This window comes from Tigriopus californicus, chromosome 12 (genome assembly GCF_007210705.1).
Source record: "Tigriopus californicus strain San Diego chromosome 12, Tcal_SD_v2.1, whole genome shotgun sequence".
In the NCBI taxonomy this organism is placed as follows: Eukaryota; Metazoa; Arthropoda; class Copepoda; order Harpacticoida; family Harpacticidae; genus Tigriopus; species Tigriopus californicus.
Window position 1 is genome coordinate 11,972,776 of NC_081451.1, and position 19,056 is coordinate 11,991,831.

At 38.8% G+C, this 19,056-nt stretch overlaps 3 protein-coding genes across 6 annotated transcripts; 2 read left to right on the forward strand and 1 right to left on the reverse strand.

Moving 5' to 3' along the window:
* Positions 1 to 45: 45 nt before the first annotated feature.
* On the forward strand, positions 46 to 14,975 carry LOC131891465 (microsomal triacylglycerol transfer protein-like). Of its 2 annotated transcripts, XM_059241055.1 has the most exons (13): positions 46 to 199; positions 869 to 1,101; positions 1,346 to 1,522; positions 1,587 to 1,890; positions 9,570 to 9,709; positions 9,785 to 9,945; positions 10,005 to 10,153; positions 10,216 to 10,319; positions 10,580 to 11,013; positions 12,185 to 12,386; positions 12,950 to 13,144; positions 14,049 to 14,153; positions 14,454 to 14,975. In XM_059241055.1, exons 1-13 carry the CDS (start codon positions 139 to 141, stop codon positions 14,853 to 14,855), a joined length of 2,667 nt encoding a protein of 888 aa, XP_059097038.1. In that variant the 5' UTR covers positions 46 to 138; the 3' UTR covers positions 14,856 to 14,975. The 2 variants fall into 2 exon arrangements, with proteins under 2 accessions (XP_059097038.1, XP_059097039.1); XM_059241056.1 differs by lacking the exon at positions 46 to 199 and having other exon boundaries at positions 757 to 1,101.
* LOC131891467 (uncharacterized) lies at positions 3,023 to 6,846 on the reverse strand. Of its 3 annotated transcripts, none has more exons than XR_009374404.1 (3): positions 6,640 to 6,846; positions 4,857 to 5,045; positions 3,023 to 3,325 (listed from the first exon to the last, which is right to left on the reverse strand). XR_009374404.1 is itself a non-coding variant. In XM_059241058.1 (2 exons), exons 1-2 carry the CDS (start codon positions 5,003 to 5,005, stop codon positions 3,145 to 3,147), a joined length of 330 nt encoding a protein of 109 aa, XP_059097041.1. In that variant the 5' UTR covers positions 5,006 to 5,358; the 3' UTR covers positions 3,023 to 3,144. The 3 variants fall into 3 exon arrangements, 1 of the variants encoding a protein (XP_059097041.1); XR_009374405.1 differs by lacking the exon at positions 6,640 to 6,846 and adding an exon at positions 5,890 to 6,014; XM_059241058.1 differs by lacking the exon at positions 6,640 to 6,846 and having other exon boundaries at positions 4,857 to 5,358.
* Positions 14,976 to 18,001: 3,026 nt separating the features above from the next.
* On the forward strand, positions 18,002 to 18,958 carry LOC131891491 (vitellogenin-like). The gene is made up of 3 exons (XM_059241084.1): positions 18,002 to 18,158; positions 18,234 to 18,724; positions 18,791 to 18,958. Exons 1-3 carry the CDS (start codon positions 18,128 to 18,130, stop codon positions 18,938 to 18,940), a joined length of 672 nt encoding a protein of 223 aa, XP_059097067.1. The 5' UTR covers positions 18,002 to 18,127; the 3' UTR covers positions 18,941 to 18,958.
* The last annotated feature ends 98 nt before the right edge of the window (positions 18,959 to 19,056 follow it).

The window sequence follows — 19,056 nt, forward strand, 5'->3', positions numbered from 1 at the left end:
GAATCACGTTCAAAGTCCGTTTTCCCGGCGGGACGTTGCATTTTTTCAGCTGAATGTTGGCGTTCGAAGAGCTTACTTACACGTCACTCTTTTGCTACGATCAAATTTCATAGCGTGCTTTTGGGGGAATCCAAGAAAATGAGGACTTGCTTCATTTGCTTTGGCTTGACAATATTCTGCTCAATTATCTCGATTGCCGGTGAGTTAACGGGAGGGTTTTATGACTAGATAATGATGTTCAGACGTTGACATACCAAGTCTGAATGCCTTGTAACGGAAAGGTGAGCCGCTTTACCTGGGAATGTGTGCTCAGCCTGAATGAAGCAAGAGAATCTGGTGGACTGCACCGATATTGCGAAAACTACCTTCGTTGGTTGGAAGAAGGCCTGTAAGAAAATGTACTTCCACTCTCAAGTGGTTGCTTGGTGGAGCGATGGTTGACGTGTGATTCATCTGGAGATTTGTCGAACGTAAATCCTAAAGGACCGGTTGAGATGCATAACATAGTGTTAGAGACAGTGTGCTATATTACAATCCTTCAGCGAATTCAGTGAAAACAACAATTTTCGGTTTGTGGGAGTGACGTGTAGGAACGTCGCCGCGGTCGGTCCACGATAAGTTTGTTTTAAAAAAAGGGAGCAAGGATGGCTCCTTGGAGAACAACAACGAGATTTGCTCTTCTTGACCATTAAAATCACAACTGGCTTTAGAACCGATTTGTCTGGCGTCACTGTTGGTTGTAGTCAACTAGGTTTCCAATGAGAATATTCCACCGATTCCACCGCGTCCAACATGACCACATGGGGAGTTCTTGGTGCGGTGGTCACGACCTTGTCATTCATCCAAGGCCTATCTTCTTTCATATTAGTGACTGATACTACCAATGCAAATGGGTTTGCCCTTGGGACCCAATATATCTATAAATATGCCACTCATACCGAGGTGAATGCGAAGAAAATTGGCCAGGAACGCCAATGCTCCGCTCAGAACAACTTTGAGCCCGCGGGTCGGGAACTCGCCTTAGGAGTTCGGGCCAATGTCCTGGTTGCTCCAATATGGCAAGATCCAGTCAACCCTCAAACCAAACTTATTCAATGCCAGGTAATAAAATTCACAAGCAACCGATACAAAAAATCAGAGCTCTTGCAATGTCTTTTTTCTAATATAAGCTTCAAGCGTATGAACAATCTTACCATTACTTGTTCCCGACAAATAAGCCGGAGCAGTCTTTCAAAGTAAGAAAAGTTAAAGCCTACAATAAATTCAAACGTTGAAGGTCGGTTGCCATACGTAGAAATAACTCTGAAGCCAAATACGAACACAATTTCTCGTCTTCGTTTCACAGATATCCAATCCCATGGCCAACATCACCAAGGCCAGCTCTACTTTTGACCTCTCAAATACCCTCTCAAGTACCTTTTACATCCAAATCTCATACGGAAAGATCCAAGGCTTCTACACCTCACGTGACACCCCCGTGAATTCCATGAATTTTCAACGGGGCGTGGCATCACTCTTCCAGGTAATACCAAACTCCAATAATTTGTCACAACTCAAATGATCGAGTGCGAAGATGATCTTTCCAGTATCAAACAGGACATTGGCAAGGGTCCGAGCAAGATGCCTCCGGAAATTGTCAAGTCAAGTACATACCCGATCGTCATGGAGTGCATAAGGCCAAATCGGGCTGTTCATCGCCCACTGGACGAGATTTGGCTCGGGAAGAGACGATACTGGATGTGAGTACGGATTCATTCTCGAGACTCCACTACAAACTCCAAGATGACCTCGTGGAGTCTTGTGAGGCCAAGGAAGTCTACGTCAGTGAAGTGAGCTCTCTCAGAGAGATTGGCATCATCGTCCAATCCTCCCAACATCTCCATCTCGAAGGTAACACTTGGGGCCGGCCAAAATTTGTTGCTAATATAGCTTGTACGTTTTACTACCATATATTTCCATTTGTCAATTTTTTCAATTGCATCAGTAGATTCTGGTATCACATTACAATTCCTTTATACAAGCGTAGCAATTTGAAGTTGAAAACTTAGTATTTTTATCTATCTGGAATTAGGTCAATAGGGGGAAAGTTTTATCGTGAGATCAATTCTTTAAACATGTAAACCTGATTTCACCCGACCACAATCAAAAGCATTTGCCTCTTTCCTTTTTGATCATTGGCTTAACAAGGTAAAGTTGCTAATTTCTGAAAGTCCAATATCAGGCAGTAGTAAGCGTCAATATGCTTGGCCTAGTCGTGATTAGCTGTAGCAGAAATTGAATGTAGCAAATATGAGCTGAAATAGGCCGCGCCATATTACAATTTTTGCAACCAAGGCTATTGCATCAACTATTGGACAAATATATAGCAAATGCATTTTGATATTCAGAGCATCTCGTCTACTGACATAGCTCTGATCATTGATGATAAAGGGCACTGACCAGTTCATTTCCGTTTTTCTCCTTCTCACATTGGCCACATTCCTTCAGTTTACTGATAATAACTATGAATGAATACATGACAGGTGATTTCATGGAATAGCTAGTGACAGAAAATCCACTGACATTTTTGGTGACTAATCGTGGTTACTTTGAGACCTCAAACCTCTATTATTATATCATAGTCATACTTCAGTTGATTAGATATCAAATGTTAAACAGGGTCCAAAGTATCAATGTGTAATCAAATCATTTTATCCGTTTGATCGCCACTAAAGGCAAACTTTAAAGAATTTGAATCACAGCGAGGTTTTTCACAAAGCTGGAAAGCAAATTGATTTCATTGCAAAATATGCTTACGGAAAAAAATTGCATTCTAAATTTGTTTATCATGATGATGCGTCGTGAAAGAATACATATGTGCATATTTTTATGATAAAGCTTTTCATTTTACTTTTTTTAAATGAAAAGCAAAGTATCCCCTTGCCGCACTCCTGCATTAGTTTCAGTTTGTATATTTTCGGCAATGTTTTGACAAATTTGGGTGATTTTTGCGGCATTTTGCTGAAAAAAAAGTAGCTCCTGATCTGCATATTTTGGCCAGGCCTATTTATTAGTAATAAAGTCTTCTCACGGGGTCATGTATGGGCACTAGTGTCATGTCATCACAGGAGGTTGAGTTTTAGTTAATAAGTATAAAATTCATGGTTAAACCAAGTAGGGTGTGGTAGGGACCGATCCAGGAGTGGCCACCACATCCTCGAAGATTTGCTCACTGTTCACTTGTTCTTGACTGCGGCGGCTTTGATGACATTTCTCTTGGCGTTTAAGGGAGCAATAGTAATGGATGGCAGAAATACAGAGTAGACATAGTAAGCAAATGAAGACACTGCAAAAGAAGGAAAAAAACGATTATTTTTGAGCTGTAGGTGGACTTCTGTATTGATGAATCAAAAAAAATGGCCTTTAGGTGAAAAGTGTATTTCATGCCAGAAATACAATGAAATCCTGATGTAAGAACCTCCAGCAATTCCGAAAAATGTTTCTTATATCCGAATTGTTCCTATAACCGAACTTTGCTTTTTCTGGGAGGTTATGATAATGAAGTGATGACTGTAATGCGTGCAATAAGCAATGTTAATCCTCATACTGCTGTGTTTTATTGTTTATTGAAGAAATGCATATTTTTTGCTGTTTAGCCGAAAGAATATAGATTGCTTACAATTTCTTGAAATATGTGGCTAATCAAGAAATGATTAAACCTCCAAGGAGATCTTTTTCATTTGATTCTTTGAGGAGTAAAGCACAGATTTGTCGTAAAAACCCAACGCATTTTCTCAAAAAAGGTTGTGATATCAGGATGTTGTATCTTGGATTGATTCCTATAACCAAAGTTACTCACAAATAAAAACCATCAGGTTCAACAAAAATGGTGCTTCCATCAGGATTGCTCCTATCACCGAAGTTCTTGTAACGAGATTTCACTTTATTTTATTTGTTTTTGGATTCAAATGTCACTATCCATGATTCTAACATACAGGAAGTTCATGAAAGCGATGCATTGCTCTACAGAAATCTCAATCTGTGTATTAAATATTTTGCTTTTCTTTAGGCCAAACGTGCTTTGATCAGTAAAAATCTGGGAAAAGAGATAATTTGGCACTATTGAGACAAAAAATAGTGTTTTACGGTCTCCACCGTTTTGACCGTTTTATCAAAAGTTCAACCCAAACTGGCATTCCAAGGAAACCCGTCAGGTAAAAATAGCACAAAGCAAGGATTGAATAACGAACAACTCAAAATCTTATTCAAAAGATAAAAACACGGATTTTCTCTCATGTATCAGGTATCATTGATATTTGTTAGAAAATGGTAATATTTATGGCACCACGAGTTAACTTGAAAAAAAATTACCATTAGCTAGTTTTTTTATTGTTTTTTTTCTATTATCGCTATTAAAGTTGAAAAATAAGTGCAAAAGTAAAATTCAGGTCGATTAGGGTAACCCACATTCTACCTACCTTCTTTGGAGACCATTGGAAATCGCGTTGCAAAATTTCCATTTTTACATGCATATTGACTAAATCAACAAGTACACATTGGACATGGCGCAAATCTGTCTGATAACACCTTATTGGAGCCTATCATTCTCCATCCTTTTTATTCAATTTTGGATGGGAAAAAAGAATCACAATACGTGTTTGGAAAAAAACATTTCAATGCTTATTTCAAATCATAAGCTTTTGGCACCACTCTATGAATCACAAATCAATGATTAAGGTTTCACGCTTCCCCGCCCACCTCTGCTGAAGACTGAGGATCACATCAATGATTGCACTTTGATGGCAATGCCACCATTATTATCAATCAACGGAATATAGCGAATAGCAATAGGAAACACAACTCAAATATTGTCTTACCTTAAGCCAACAATGAGTGAGAAGCATTCTTGAGCTCGGGAATCGGAGCAAATGCCAGGAGGGGATTCCCATCGGGTTGGCATCGAGTTCAAGGGTGAAATTCGGACGCTGTATTTGGCTCTCTCATAGGTGTTCAGGTGATCCAGCATGACATTGGCACATCAAGGGTCATGTTGAGGACTCTTAAAACTGTGGAATCAGCAGAACTTTGAATGCTTGCCTTGAGATAGCAAGGACCTCTAGTAAACTAGAGCAACAAGCCCAAACAAGTGCGGTTTCCTTATCATTGCTCTATACGACGTACAGACGTTGGCTTTAGAGAGCAAATAAGGGTTTGTTCTCCACTAGAGGGCGCTACTAGCACCACGCTAGGTGTGCACTGAAACTTTGTCTGAATTGTCCTTTTCATTAAGCGGAGGAAGCGCCCTCTGCTTCGTTTGGATGCGGACAAACAGACGCAGAAACGAGAAAATACGCTCTTAGATGCCAGACTTTATCAAGAGATTATTGCATGAATAATTGGTTGACCAAATATTGTGACACAATGATAGAGCCACTAGCTCTTCTGGGAGACGTTTCAAATTTTCTATGTATAAAATTCCGAACATATATGACATGTAAATCATCATTTAACACAAGGTTATCTACTTTTTGATTGATAACGCGCCACCACTTTTGCAATCATCATTTCCAACACAATATTACTTGAAAAACCACTGTTCTACAAGTTTTGGTTTAGAATGTAAAATATCGCATCAATGCTTTAGCAAATCATAACTATGGATAAGACTTCAAAGCTCTTTATTTTAACTAAGCATTACTTTTACCGGTTGGCAATTGTCTTCTAACACAACTTTGTTTTAAATAGAAATGTTAAAAAGAAAGTCTGCTAAATTAGCCCACACACACACGATTTGGTGTCCTGGTTTTATCTAAAACTTCACTAATTTCTTCTTGAAAGGAACCATTGTTGCTGTATTCAAACAAAGTCATTTGATATGGATTATCACACTTGAATTCGACCTCTAATCACCTGAAGCAGCAGTAGTAGTACTACAGACACATTGTATGTTCGATGTCTCTAGCAATATGCAGCCATGTTGAGTGATTCAATCCTAGCGCACAAATGTTCGTTTCGATTTGAAAATAAGCCAGGACACTCCGAAATCACTAGACGCTTTTCAACCCGAGTCAGGTTGAACAGTTGTTTATTGCAACTAGATCTAGGTTAGATTTTGAGGGCCATATAATATTACACTCCCCCTAGACAGCGGGGCTCACTTCCTGTTGATGTTGGAAGTCCTTTATGCAGGACTAAACAGCTTCAGGGACGGACTCAAATATCATGCACTCCTTTTTCATACTGCCGAATCTCGAAAGAAGCATCGCAAAAGTCAGGATATTATCCAATTGAAATTAAAGACATATGTGCGATATGGTATTGAATTTAGGGAGATCTGTGAAAAGCCCGCATGAAAATTTGAGGCTGTCCACTTTTGCAAAGAAATAGATTTGTAGATGTTTTATTAAATATATAAGAAATAAGGATATTCCTTGATGAGAAGTGCAATATGGTCAACGATATGAATTTCCTTTTCTTTTTCATTGGAAAATTTCCAGGATGCGAATCTATTTCGCATTTGCTCCTTCCATTTGTTTTGGGCAAAATATTGTTGTTTTGGGGGACAGGGGTTCTCTCTCGTTTTTCCATAACTGTTTTTCTCATCTTGTATCTAGCCAGGTTTTGTCTGGTTTCTGAAGGATAAACTGTGTTCAGAGTTACCTTTTTAAATTGGCGGTTTGAACGCAGGACTTTTTTTGAAACCATTAACCTCGTCGCAACGAGTCACGAATAAAAAAAAAGTACAGATAATGAAAACTGTGAGTCTAGAAGATTCCACTGTCCTGATATGACTAATTGAATAAAATGAAACACTAGTCACGATAGATATCCAGAGAAATCATTAACATGCTCTGTGAGACATTAACCGAGCTTCATTTCACACTTGATGAGATGACAGACCACATGCTTAGGCCAAACTTTAGGCTTATCCGAAATATGTCGTTATTTGGATTCGTGTGCGCAAAGGATGGTGGGGTGAGCTTCGCCCTCGCCCGGTAAGTAGGACATTGTCAATGTTTTCCAATAATGATATAGTCCATTACATATCGGTTTTCATTCCATAACCGTAGTTTTAGCACCGAAACCTCATTTTGCCACACACTAGGTAAGAGAAGGACTCCTCTCATGATTAGGGAAGGGTAAAAAGTGCAAAACGCCAAAGCCTTTACGAGGCAAAATGACCCAATAGAATAAGCTTAAACGTGCAAAAAGGACCGCAAGTTTAACAAAAGGTGCAAATAAAATCAACATAGAGGGCATATTCAAACACATTTTTCAAATTCTAATTATTCAATACCCTTCACCCATTTGGGCTCCAATGAGTTCAACAGGTTTGCAAAAGGTCGAACAAGTCCAAAGATGTTTCACTAGGAACATCACAGGAATGAGAGAGCTCTCGTATTGGGAGAGACTAAAAAAATTGGGATTGTACAGTATTCAGAGAAGGTACGAAAGGTATCTGATACTGTGCGTCTGCAAAAGTATCCATGAGCTTTGTCCCAACCCAGGATTTAGGGTCAATGCTAGTGACCACAGAGGCTTAATGTGCATTTTGAGAGTATCTTCAAGCCCTCGAGAATCCCGGCTAGTTCGAACAATGAAGTCCACTTCTCTTCTTTCTCGGTCTCCTTCATGGTACAATTTGCTTCCCTCTAATATTCGGAGGGCTTATGTAGGCGTTGATCCAGTAGCAGAATTTAAGTCAGACTTGGACAAGTTTTTGACTAAAATTCCAGATCAACCCTAAATTCAAGGACTAGCTCGGTCTGCCAACTCCAATTCGTTGGTCGATCAAATGATATATATTTAAAGTCAAGTAAAATGAATAATCTTCTCGTCTTGAAGTGCTGGGATTCCAATCCCGGTAGCGGTAAGGAAGTCCACAAAAAATAAAAAAGGAAAAAGAAAATTCATCTATCATCTTCCCAAAGTAATTCAAACGGACTTTCAGAGTCCGATTTTGGTACTTTAGTTGCGTGATTACAAAAACGTGGCATTACATTGGATGGATGGTTTGATGCACACCCTGACAGTTTTCATGAAGCCCCACCTCTATTACTATCAACATAACAAGACCAAGCCAAACCAGCCACAGGCTAAAAGGAACCAATGGGTCAATAGCTTGTTGCATGATAATGGGCAAGTTATTTGGTTTAAAGCTGAAGATGGCATGTTCAGTTTCACATATGTGTACACACACAACAGCCATACAATAAAGTCCTGTGGACTTATGAAAAGGAATTTGTTCACCTTGATCCTAAGGCAAAAGGTCTTTAGATATGTTTGCTCATGTAGCAATGGTCAATGATTTTTGATGAGCTATAATACTATTCCAAGTTTTTGAAGTGAGTAAAACTTCATTCAAGTTAATTCACAAAGATAGTGGGTGGTGCTTGTCACATTTTACAAACAATTCAGAGAAATTCCAGCTTTGTCTGTTTCACTCATTTAAATACTGGTCTTACATAGTTTCATTCTCTTTGCACAAAATGTTTTTCCTGTCTCTAGATCTGGTGATAAGTAGAGGAAATGAGTTATAAAGCCGCATTGAGAGGCACAATGTGAATTCAGAAATGATTTGTTTATCTTTTGGCCCCAACTTTGTTCCATATTTGTGTTCAACTTCATCACCTAGGTTCCGGTCGGTTCTAGTAAACTGCACAGAGACACATTAGTTCTCCCAAACATCAAATAGAAAACTCAAATCCGGCCAATATTTCCCTCTCTTTTTATTGTTTTTGACACGTTTTTTAAAGCCAAGGAGTGAATCTAAGATCGAGAAAAGATCCAACTTATGTAGTTACGTATGACCTTTTCTCGATTTCACATTCACTCCTACGCGTTAAAAAACTGGGCTCAGAGCCCAGATCTTTACCATATTAGCTTTAAGCAGTACTTTTGCATGTGGAGGTAAGCTTTTACCAAACTTGCTCGGCAAGAAATAGCCATACACTGGATGACATTGATGAGTGGTATTGCAAGAAGTAAAAGGTTGCATTAAAACTGTCTCATTTTTCCGAAATAAGTCGCTTTTACAATCACAAATCCTCAATAACCTAATGTATATTTGAGAGGCTATAATGGAGGTTCTCTCAAGCATAGTTAAGAGTTGAGCTGGTTATCATTTCACAAAGAAAATAAATATAGAGGGAACAGTGTAGTTTTGAAGCTACTTCTTCATACCCTGAGCGTGCTAGTTGCACTATTCCCTTCAACGGCACTAGCTCCAAAACAGCGCTGAAACAGGCTAAACACGTGGCAAAAAAGACATATATTTTTGAGCCAACATAAATATTTGAATCTAGCTATCAAAGGTTCAATGGAAATCTATCAGCCTAACCTTATCTTTTGAAGATGAAGGATGTATTTTTCATGCATGGTGCTTCTTATGACGACACCCTTCTTATTTTAGCCTATCAAATCAGGCCAATAGTAGTATACTTTAGGTCGTTTACCTTACAACCTCAAAGCATATCCCGTATAGGCAAAATTATCTAAATTTACTTTATAAAGTACAGTGTGTTGTCTTTTCTGTGAACATTCCCGTGGTAGTTTAATACGTTTAAGATCTCTTTTTCGATTTTCCCCAGAACAACTTGATAGCCCACAACAGATCATCCAAGCTGCAAATGTAAAAGATGCAATCGTCTTGGTGCAAAACGGTGGACCAAAATTAATTCCGATGCCCCTCAGTAGTGAGCTTGAGCCTGTGCCACCCAAAGACATCAAGGTAACGCGCGGATTTATGTATATATATGTAGTGGTTTTCAAAGACTGATTGTAAAAAAACAAATATTGTTTTCAGTTCAAGAATCTCTTGTCAATGTTCAAACGATCTTTGAAGTCTGATGCTTTAGCCAAAGAATCTGCAGCTATGGCCTTCCTGCGCATCCTACCTGTGATAGAATCACTCCCAAGAACTGAACTGATTTCCACTCTGAGTGACAAATCCTGGAAGGACATCATGTGAGCATGTAGATATATGATGTCAGCATGAGTTAAGTGTAACCCTAAATCTGTGCCAGGCCTCAAATGATGGACCTTTTGGGAGCAAGTGGTTCTCAGGAAGCATATGAAGCTGCTAAGGAGCTTGCTGCTGGAAACTTGGAACTGTTGGAGCGCTATTTTTGGTCTGTTGGCCAAGTCACGAAACCTCGAGAGTCTTTTGTGAAAGGTAATCTTTGAAATTGAATAATCTTTGAATAAGCTGTGGTACATGATCAGTGCTTGTTTCAGACGTTTTGAAGTACACTCAACAAACTAAGGAATCGAAGCAAGTCCTAAAAGAGACCCTCATTCTCACGTTGGGAACATTGGCTCGAAGAATTCCAGGAACAGAGGTATACTAGTGAAGCAAAACTTAATTTGCACTTTTCACCCAACGCTTGTTCAAGAGAACGCAGGGGGTAACGTTTTTGTAATCAGGTTTTTCATCGCACCCGTATGCACTTCAAATTTTTCTTGCACAAAAACCAGGCATTTCATTCCAATTGTTCAGAAAAGACAGCTTAAGCGCCAGAAGATGTGGCTTAGCTTCAACGATTTTTGACTATCATGTCGTTCCTAGATGTGTCTAATTCATATGATGTAATTTGTTCAGGTGGCTGATGAGGTCTTCCAATGGATTGCCAAGTCCATGAAGACTTGCAAAAGTGAGCCTTGTTATTTGCAATTCACCCGAGCCTTGAAGAATCTCCGGTCCTCCAAATGCATCCCTATCTTGCTGGATCTTCTTCACTCCGGAAACACCAAGATCACCATAGAAGCTGTGAAGGTCTTGAAAGTGATGCCAGTGTCACTGATGGACCAAAGGGTCAAAACCACTCTGCTGACTCTGTACCAAGACCCTCGAGCAGATTCCATAATTCGAACCACAAGTGCAGAAGTCCTATTGCAAATGAAACCAGGGGTCAACCTCTTCCGTGAAATTTTAAGCGGGTTAGACACAAATGGCTCTGATGAGAGATCCTTGTACATCACCAACCGGTTACTGGAATACGCCACGAGTGATCCTTACTTGGCCCAACTGATCCTGTAAGTTTTAATGAAACGTCTTTTTGAAGCACTTATTTAGTAACCATGTACTTTGAACAATTGCTGCAAGGAAATTGTGATTCAATAATGTGACCTCCAATGGTGCTAAAATTGCGTGAACAGGGCCCGCTTCTTATGTCGAAAAAAGGTCTGAACATATGAATAATCCTCTTGGTCGAAATATTTGGTAAAAGTACTCCCACTTCTAGTTGTGGGCCACGTAAGGAAGAGCTTTCAATGAACTGATGTGATAATTTTTTGACAAAAGTAGTTATTCTCGTACTCATAGCCAAGCAAAAAAGAGTGAATGTAAATTCATTTAAAGTGGCATAAAAGTTGCAAAAGTGAGAAGAAAAAAAGAATCATAAGCGGACCGGTTTGAACTAATGACAAATGATTGTAGGAGATTGCTTTTTTGAAATTTTTTTGAAATACCGAATCGAAGCGACCTTAGTACACATAATATTCGTTTATTGATTATGTTTTTGAACTTTTTTTCGGGGCTTCTTTCCCAGACAAAACCACGCTCTTCAAGAAAGATGTAGTTATGTGATTACATAAATATTCTTGTGAACTATTTTGACTGATTTTTATTACTTACTTACAAATTCCAAGCCAGTTAGAACAAGGAAGTCTACCACTCTTCTTTTTGGTGTTTTTTTTTAATTGGTCCCCTTTAACATTCGTAGCGAGTATGTATGTATCTAGGTGTTGATCCAGTAGCACCTATTATGTCAGGTTTGAACAATTTTTTGGACCAAAACTCCTGATCAAACCTATTTTCAAGGGCTAACCAGATCTGCCCACTCGAATTTGTTGGGGGTTTAAATATGACGTGAAAATGATAATAATCAAAAACAATAAGTCCTTTGTCTTGGCGTGCTGGAAATTCCATTCCCAGTGGCAGAAGTATTTTTTGACTAAAACCATCAACTATTTGTCCGACCCCGCTTATGACCAATTTTTCTAGGGTCTATTCAAGCTAAATTTGCGTCAATAAAGAGAAATTTGCTCAATTTGACACGTTCACAGAACCATAGATGTGTGGAAGAGAAGATTGCTTTGTGCATCGTATGGGCTCTGCTTTTATATTTGCATTGAAGCGCAGTGTGAATTATGCAAAAACAACGACAAAGTTCACTCTGATTAAGCATGTATAACTCTACTTTAGGGATCATGTTAACAACCAAAAGATCAATTGGAACCTTCTCTCCAATGGAGGCATGTCGTCAACATTTAGTAGAACATTGGCTTCCACCTTATCTGGAAACGCCACATTCTCTTACGGAATGGAAATTGCCAAAAAGTTGTTGAAGCGGAGCAATTTCGAGGTCACCTTAAGGAATGACAAGGAACAAGCCAAACTCTTGCAGGTGAGCAAAGCATTGCAATTTTCTGCGCACTATAATGCCAGTTGAATCATTAATACTTTCAATCTCGGGCTAACTTGCTCGTCCTGATAATTTTATGTCCGTAAATCTGCATGGTTTTGGATATAGGGTAAACATTAAATAATTTAGTTTTGTAGAATGATGTCCATTGAGTGACCGATAGATTTTTTTTCTGAGCTCAACTTGAGGATATTTGAGAAGAATAAAAATTTCAAATGCGAAATCTGCATTTCTTGACCATTTGTTGCCCTTTTTGAAGCACTTTTATTGTATTTAACAATTTTATTCGCATGAATTGAATACCCTAGTCATCACCATAAACTTTTAGAAAAAACCATTTCAAAAGAAAAGTCAATAAAAATAGCTTCCCTGTGATAAACTATTTTGTTCATGTATTTTGAAAACAAATGAGTGCTTCACAACCATCCAAAAACCATGGGTCCAATAGATCATGAGAAATAGAACCTCTATGCATCCATCATATTTGTCAACATCTTTGTGACTTGCTCATGGGCAATTGCACTTCTTCCGGATTTGTTTTCCAGTTGGACATATTTGCGGGCGGGCTCTCAAGTTTCATGGACTCTGCCAATTCTGATGACGAGGGAGCGGCCACTGCTGGCATGGAGTTAACCATTCTTGGGAACTCCCTCCGGCCCTTTGTGTTCTTCGAGTCCATGAGTGATCTGATCAGTTTATATTGGTCGGGAAAGGCTGAAGAGAAGACCTCGGCCTTAAAGGTAACTCATACATTTAGGCAAGCGTTTGCAACCTCATAAATGTAGTTGGAATACCAATTACTTTTCTTTTAATTGGAGCTAGACAGACACGCCCTTAGAGGCCGTTGAGACACTTTTTCACTGTAAGAATAAGGAGAAATTTGCTAATTTGAAGCTGCAATCACAGAGAGGCACTATTCAACATAAAGAGACCAAAAGAAACAAATGGTTTTGTGGAATGCTTATGTAGTTCATAATTAATTTATGTTATGCCTCAAGAAAATATGTCAATATTTGTTTGAATTAGATTCAATAACTTGGAACGCTTTCATTTTTCACAATATAGCAGTCCAATGAAGTTTCTTATCGCAATTCCCTCGTTTCAAAGAACGTCAAGAAATTATTCTGGAAAAAAAATGTATAGACGTAAAGGTAGCGAAGTGACCTTATTGAGCATGAATATACCACATACTCGGAACCAAAGTCAGGAGATAAATCATTTAATTCATCACTAACCTCTATTTAACTTTTTGATGTCGGTTAATATGTTTTGAATGTCACTGTTTTATGTGTGAGACAAACAGGTTTTGGTCTGGTTATCCCTAACAATTGATCCTGTTCATGGAAATGAAGTGGATTCACTTTGTAAGTGCATCGTGCAAATTGTCATTCTAGCGCAACAAACCATGATATTAAAGACTTGGGTCTAGATTCCGTTGAAATTTACGGCTTTCACCTTCGTCAAGTTTTCATTACATTACTTTTTCCATTTAGGAATGTCTCTAGCAATACCGAAGAATTTGCTTGAATTTGCTTTGTTTGTAAAAACCATAGTTCCTTCAATCTTTACTCTTTGCCTTTGCATCTTTTTTATAAAATGTATCACAGCTCTATTGTTGTGAAAGTTCACCTTCCATACTTTCAGGGATCCCAACTTCTTCATAACAATGCCAGATTAGTACACCTTGGCAATGGGCTGGTTCTTGACACGAAGACTCAGAGTTGTTTATCCTACGATTTCTCTGGACAAGTAAGTAATGAATGTAAAGACATATTAAAAAGATCAAAGCATAAAAAAGCTCTGTCCTAAACAGTAAGATTTAGAATATTCTTAAATCTCGTAGGACTTATATTCATTGCCTTCCATACAAAAAGCTTGCGTTCTCAACGTTAGTGATGAAACGGCATCTCTTGAAGTGTTTTTAACTGAATTATGCTAATATGCAAACACGTCTCAGTGTTAATACAATGTATTTAACTCCCTTATAAAGCTCTTTCTGTGAATTAGTTTATTAATTTGATAAGATTCAATCGTTCTTGTTAATTCTAGGCCAAAATATCGATGTGGGACAAAACTTGTCAGGCAGTCGTGGAGAACTCTGCTGCCCTTGTTCTCTCCAGTGAGGCCAATATCATGGCACCTTGGTCTCAATCCAAAGATTCGAAGATGTCCATCAAACACGAGGTGACCAGTCATGCCAAGCTGAATCTAGAGGCTGAGATTGATGTTGGTTCAGAGGACCCTCAATTGTGCATCCGGATGCAGGTCCCTCGTTTTCCGGTGAGGTATGCGACCACCAAATGGCATACCAATGGTCCTACAGTCATCGGTGGTTGGAAACCAGTGAAAAGAACCCAAACATACGAGGTTGCGTCGCCTGGAAAAACTTTGTTCCTGAATTGGAAGAATTGTGAGCTGTGCACCAAGATGTACCCTAAACGAACCAAGTGAAGATTGATTTGTGATTGTTGGTCTGTGTACCGGAAAAGCTTCTGTGTCAACGTTATTCGTGCATTTTTTTGGGTGTAAAGTGCAATAAAGCAAATCAAATTGGCTTTTGAAACTATAGAACCATGTCGTCTTCATTCCATGTTAGTGTAAAGTTTAAATATATCCGGTGCGTCAGAAAGAACAACACTGGTGACTCTTTTTGTTCTAAATCCGGAGATAAATGAGCTAGCGAGACAAAACAGAAAACAAAGGAACGGATGTGGGTTGGACAGAAAGTAAATGATGAAAAATAACACTTCAGAACCTGATTTTAACTCCGGCAAATGCCAAATCAGGAAGCCTTTGCTGTCCTCCTCCGCGCGGACCTACCTGCATCTGAGGGTTTTAAGGTCACTGGGATAAGCTGGAGTGCATTTTTTAGCACGAAAAAGCTTAGTAAAAATGATTGTTGAATTAAATAATAGGTTGTTGTGGACTTTTACAGACTTTTTGATTCTCACGAGGAGTAAAAAACGTCTAGAAGGAAATCCAGAATGGCATTTATGGGTGGTGGCGGGTCAGATCGAAATGCTGAAGTTTCCCGTTGGACAAATCATCAAATTACGTCTCTCTGCTGTCAACCACATGGATATGATGACAAGTAGAATTGTTAATTGGAAGCTAGAAGTGGCGGGGAACCAAAGGCAGAGTGATTCTATTCAAACAACAGGGGGCCCTGGTCCACACAACTAACAAAACAAAGGACTATTCTATGGCCACGCATAAACCATTTTTGATCAAGGACCAAAAGTCTAATATTGCTCTTTATCAGGCAGTGTTATTTTACTCAATTTCGCCGCGAATTACAGCAAAAGCCTGCAAAACAAAATTCTGCTCCAAAAAAGCCTTGATGGTCACACTCACCCACACCCTGTAGGGGCTTCAACTCTCTATTCAGCCTCAACAATATTGCTGTATTCCGTCATCATCTGAAGACATAAATGAACGCCAAGAGCAGGGCTGATTATAGTTTAAGTTGAAAAATTTCACAAGTTTTTCATTTCAACTGAATCGGTTCATTATGGACAGAGAAATGACCCTTTTAAACTTTTTGGTCCTGAAGGAGCCAGATTGAAAAGCTTTTTGTATTTTGTTTAAATGCTCTTGAACCTCGTTTCTCATAAAATAAACGATTGCATAATGCCTTGCCAGCCCTAACTGTTCTATAATTTTTTTTGATTGCAGAACGTATTGCTCACCGATTATATCGATATCGATATCGATTTTAGTTCGATATCAAAAGGTTCATCATCTTTTTATGAAATTGATTTCGCAGTTTATCGTTATGTTTCTTCCTATTCAATTCAACATTTGATGCTTCTTATTAAGGGAGACTTCATCTGGATGTTGAGTAATTGATTTTCAATTCATTTACGATTTTGGTTGATACAGTTGCTTGGGATTATATAAATTTGATTTTAATTTCGAAGAAGAATGGGTAGAGTTACTTTTTCAAGTTTAATTTAACTTTAAGCTAATGTTACTAGAAGCATTGCTCATTTTTGGGAAGATATTAAAAAAGAGGTTAGCAAATATTTTATTAGGTATTGTATGTCACCTTTACAATTGTCGATAAGTGCTCGTTCAAACCTTTATCTTGCATTTGTCAATCTTTTAAATGAGGGAGAGCCTGTTGAGCCAACCAATATCGGTATTTGCTAAAACTACATTCTTAACTATTTAAAAAAAAAAACTAGTAAAATGAAACTGCGGACCGAAAATAGGTCATTTATCTTATCAACGTATAGCCATTCATATTTCAGTACTTTCAATGAAGAAAAAAAACACTGAAAAAGATGTTAAGGGTGCTCAATGAGCAGTACAGAGAGGCCATCTCTTTCTCCCTTATGGGTCACCCTCTTTTTGTTGTGCGGCACCCAGGTTTTCTAGAAATCTATGTATAGGGCAAGAAAAATCATCATGGAATTAAAGCTAAATCTTAGACAAAAAGGTCTCATAAGTGCCTTTCATCCCTAAAACGCAATACATAAATATCTTTTGTAGAATTTATAAGTGTTTTCAGATGGTCTTTACACACCGAATATACAGAAATTTAACTACTTGTGAAACAAAAATGGTGATAATGCATAATTTCAAAAAGCAAACTTTTGCTCGACCACTCTGTAGCTTATTACAATTGCCTAATTAACAAAAATGGTCTTGAAGAATCGTTCGTCAAGGAAAAAACAATCATATTTAAATTTCGTATGGCTTCCGAAAAAATAACATTTTGGACATCATTAATTGCACGAAAGGCTTGTCAGATGCTGGGCGATAGAAACTATAAAGTCGTTAGAAAGATATTTTGGTCACTAAAACTTTGCTCTAGAACTATACTAGAATCTATAAAACCTGAAAAACCACTGCCACCGACTTTAGAAAAATTTACGCCAACTGCAAACTCGAAACCATTGCTCTTGTGTGGGCACCGTGACTTGAAAATGTTTGGACCAACTATGTTTCATGCATTTTTATTGGACAAGAAATGAACAAAGTTGACTAGCCCACACTGATTATTGAAAGAATCATATTATTACAAATTAAAAATGGAGGTGAGGTTTGTCTGGGCCCAAAACTTTCATGCCACATTACATTGCACTATCACAGAGTTTGACTCATTTTGGCAAGTGGAAGGGATGCAAATATGGCCTTTTAAACAAAGCATATACTAAACATCTGAAAGAAACTTTGATATTCAAGGATTAGTCGAATGCAGTACAATAATTATTTTTAACCCTTTTTCGACAAAGTGCAAAGATAGTACTATATATTACATGAAATTGGATACGCAAAGCCGGCAATTAACGAAGACAATCGTTCCAAAATTTTACCCAAACCAATGAACATTACAGGAAGTAAACAAATTTCTAAAGGCTATAGAATCAAAAGTCCGGAACTTTTCCTTCTTTTTCGTAATGCAGATGATATCTAAATTTAAAATAATTGACGTAAATTTTGATGAGCAACAACAAACAACAGAGTCCAAAACTCTTGTTTAAATCGTGACGAGAATTTCAAGTTGGTCCAGAAGCAAAGGCTACGTGTGCACAAACTTCTGAGAGGAAAAAATCAAGTGGATTTGCTGACATCGAGGCAAAGAAAAAAAACCCAATTCATGAAGATAGTCATCCATGTAGCAACAACCTCCTTTTATTTGAGTATAAAAGACCCGAAGACATCATCCAAAGGCAGTGCAATCGCATTCGATCATCGAATCACATTGACCTCACAAAATGAAGTTGGTTGCTGTTTTGTGCCTTGTTGGTAAGTCCCCATGATCTGTCCTAACATACAGTAATGATTAGTCCTAACTGGAAGCTGGTTTTCTACGTACCGTAGGTCTGGCTGCCGCCTCCCCTCGTGGAGGTCTTGGCTCCGAGGGATCCATCTTTGATTGGGAATCCGGCAAGACCTACGTCTTCAAGTACAATTCTCGTCAATTGACCGGTTTCCCTGGTTTGGCCGCCGAGTACTCCGGTTTGGGCTTGGAGTCCCAAATCCATTTGTCCGTCCAGAGCTCCACCGAGTTCTCTCTCTCTGTCAAGGAGGCTCGTTACGTCCGCGTCAACGACAAGCTCCAAAGCAGAGGAAGCGAGATGGAAACCAACTGGAGGAACTTGGAACTGCCCGAGTTCACCTCGGTGCCTTCTGAGTACGCCAAATACTTGGAGATCCCCACCATCTTCCAATTCGAGAAGAGGACCGGCGAGTTCTTGTCTTTGGTTGTCTCTGGTGATGAGCCTGAATGGTGTATCAACTTCAAGAAGGCCTTGGTGTCTCTCATCCAGACCAAGATCCAAGATTCTCAATCGGCTGTTGAAAGCAACAAGGTAAGAAAGAGCATTTGAAGCTTCTGTGCCCAATTCCATACTAACCCTCCCGAGCTTGCATTGCAGATTGAATCTGGCAAGAACACCGAGACTTTCTGGAAGATTAAGGAACAATCCATTGATGGTGTGTGCGAGGTCATGTACCAACTCAACGAGGTTCCTTCTTACATGATCAAGGACTTGCCCCGTCTTAGCGAAACTGAACAACACCCATGAAGCCTTGAAGCAGGTCTGCAAGGGTCAAAACCAAACACTTTGAGTTGGTCAAGACAGGATGTCAGCTCGTGCGAGAAGAGGTCTTCTTTCACCGCCTACAAGCCTGGATACTTCCG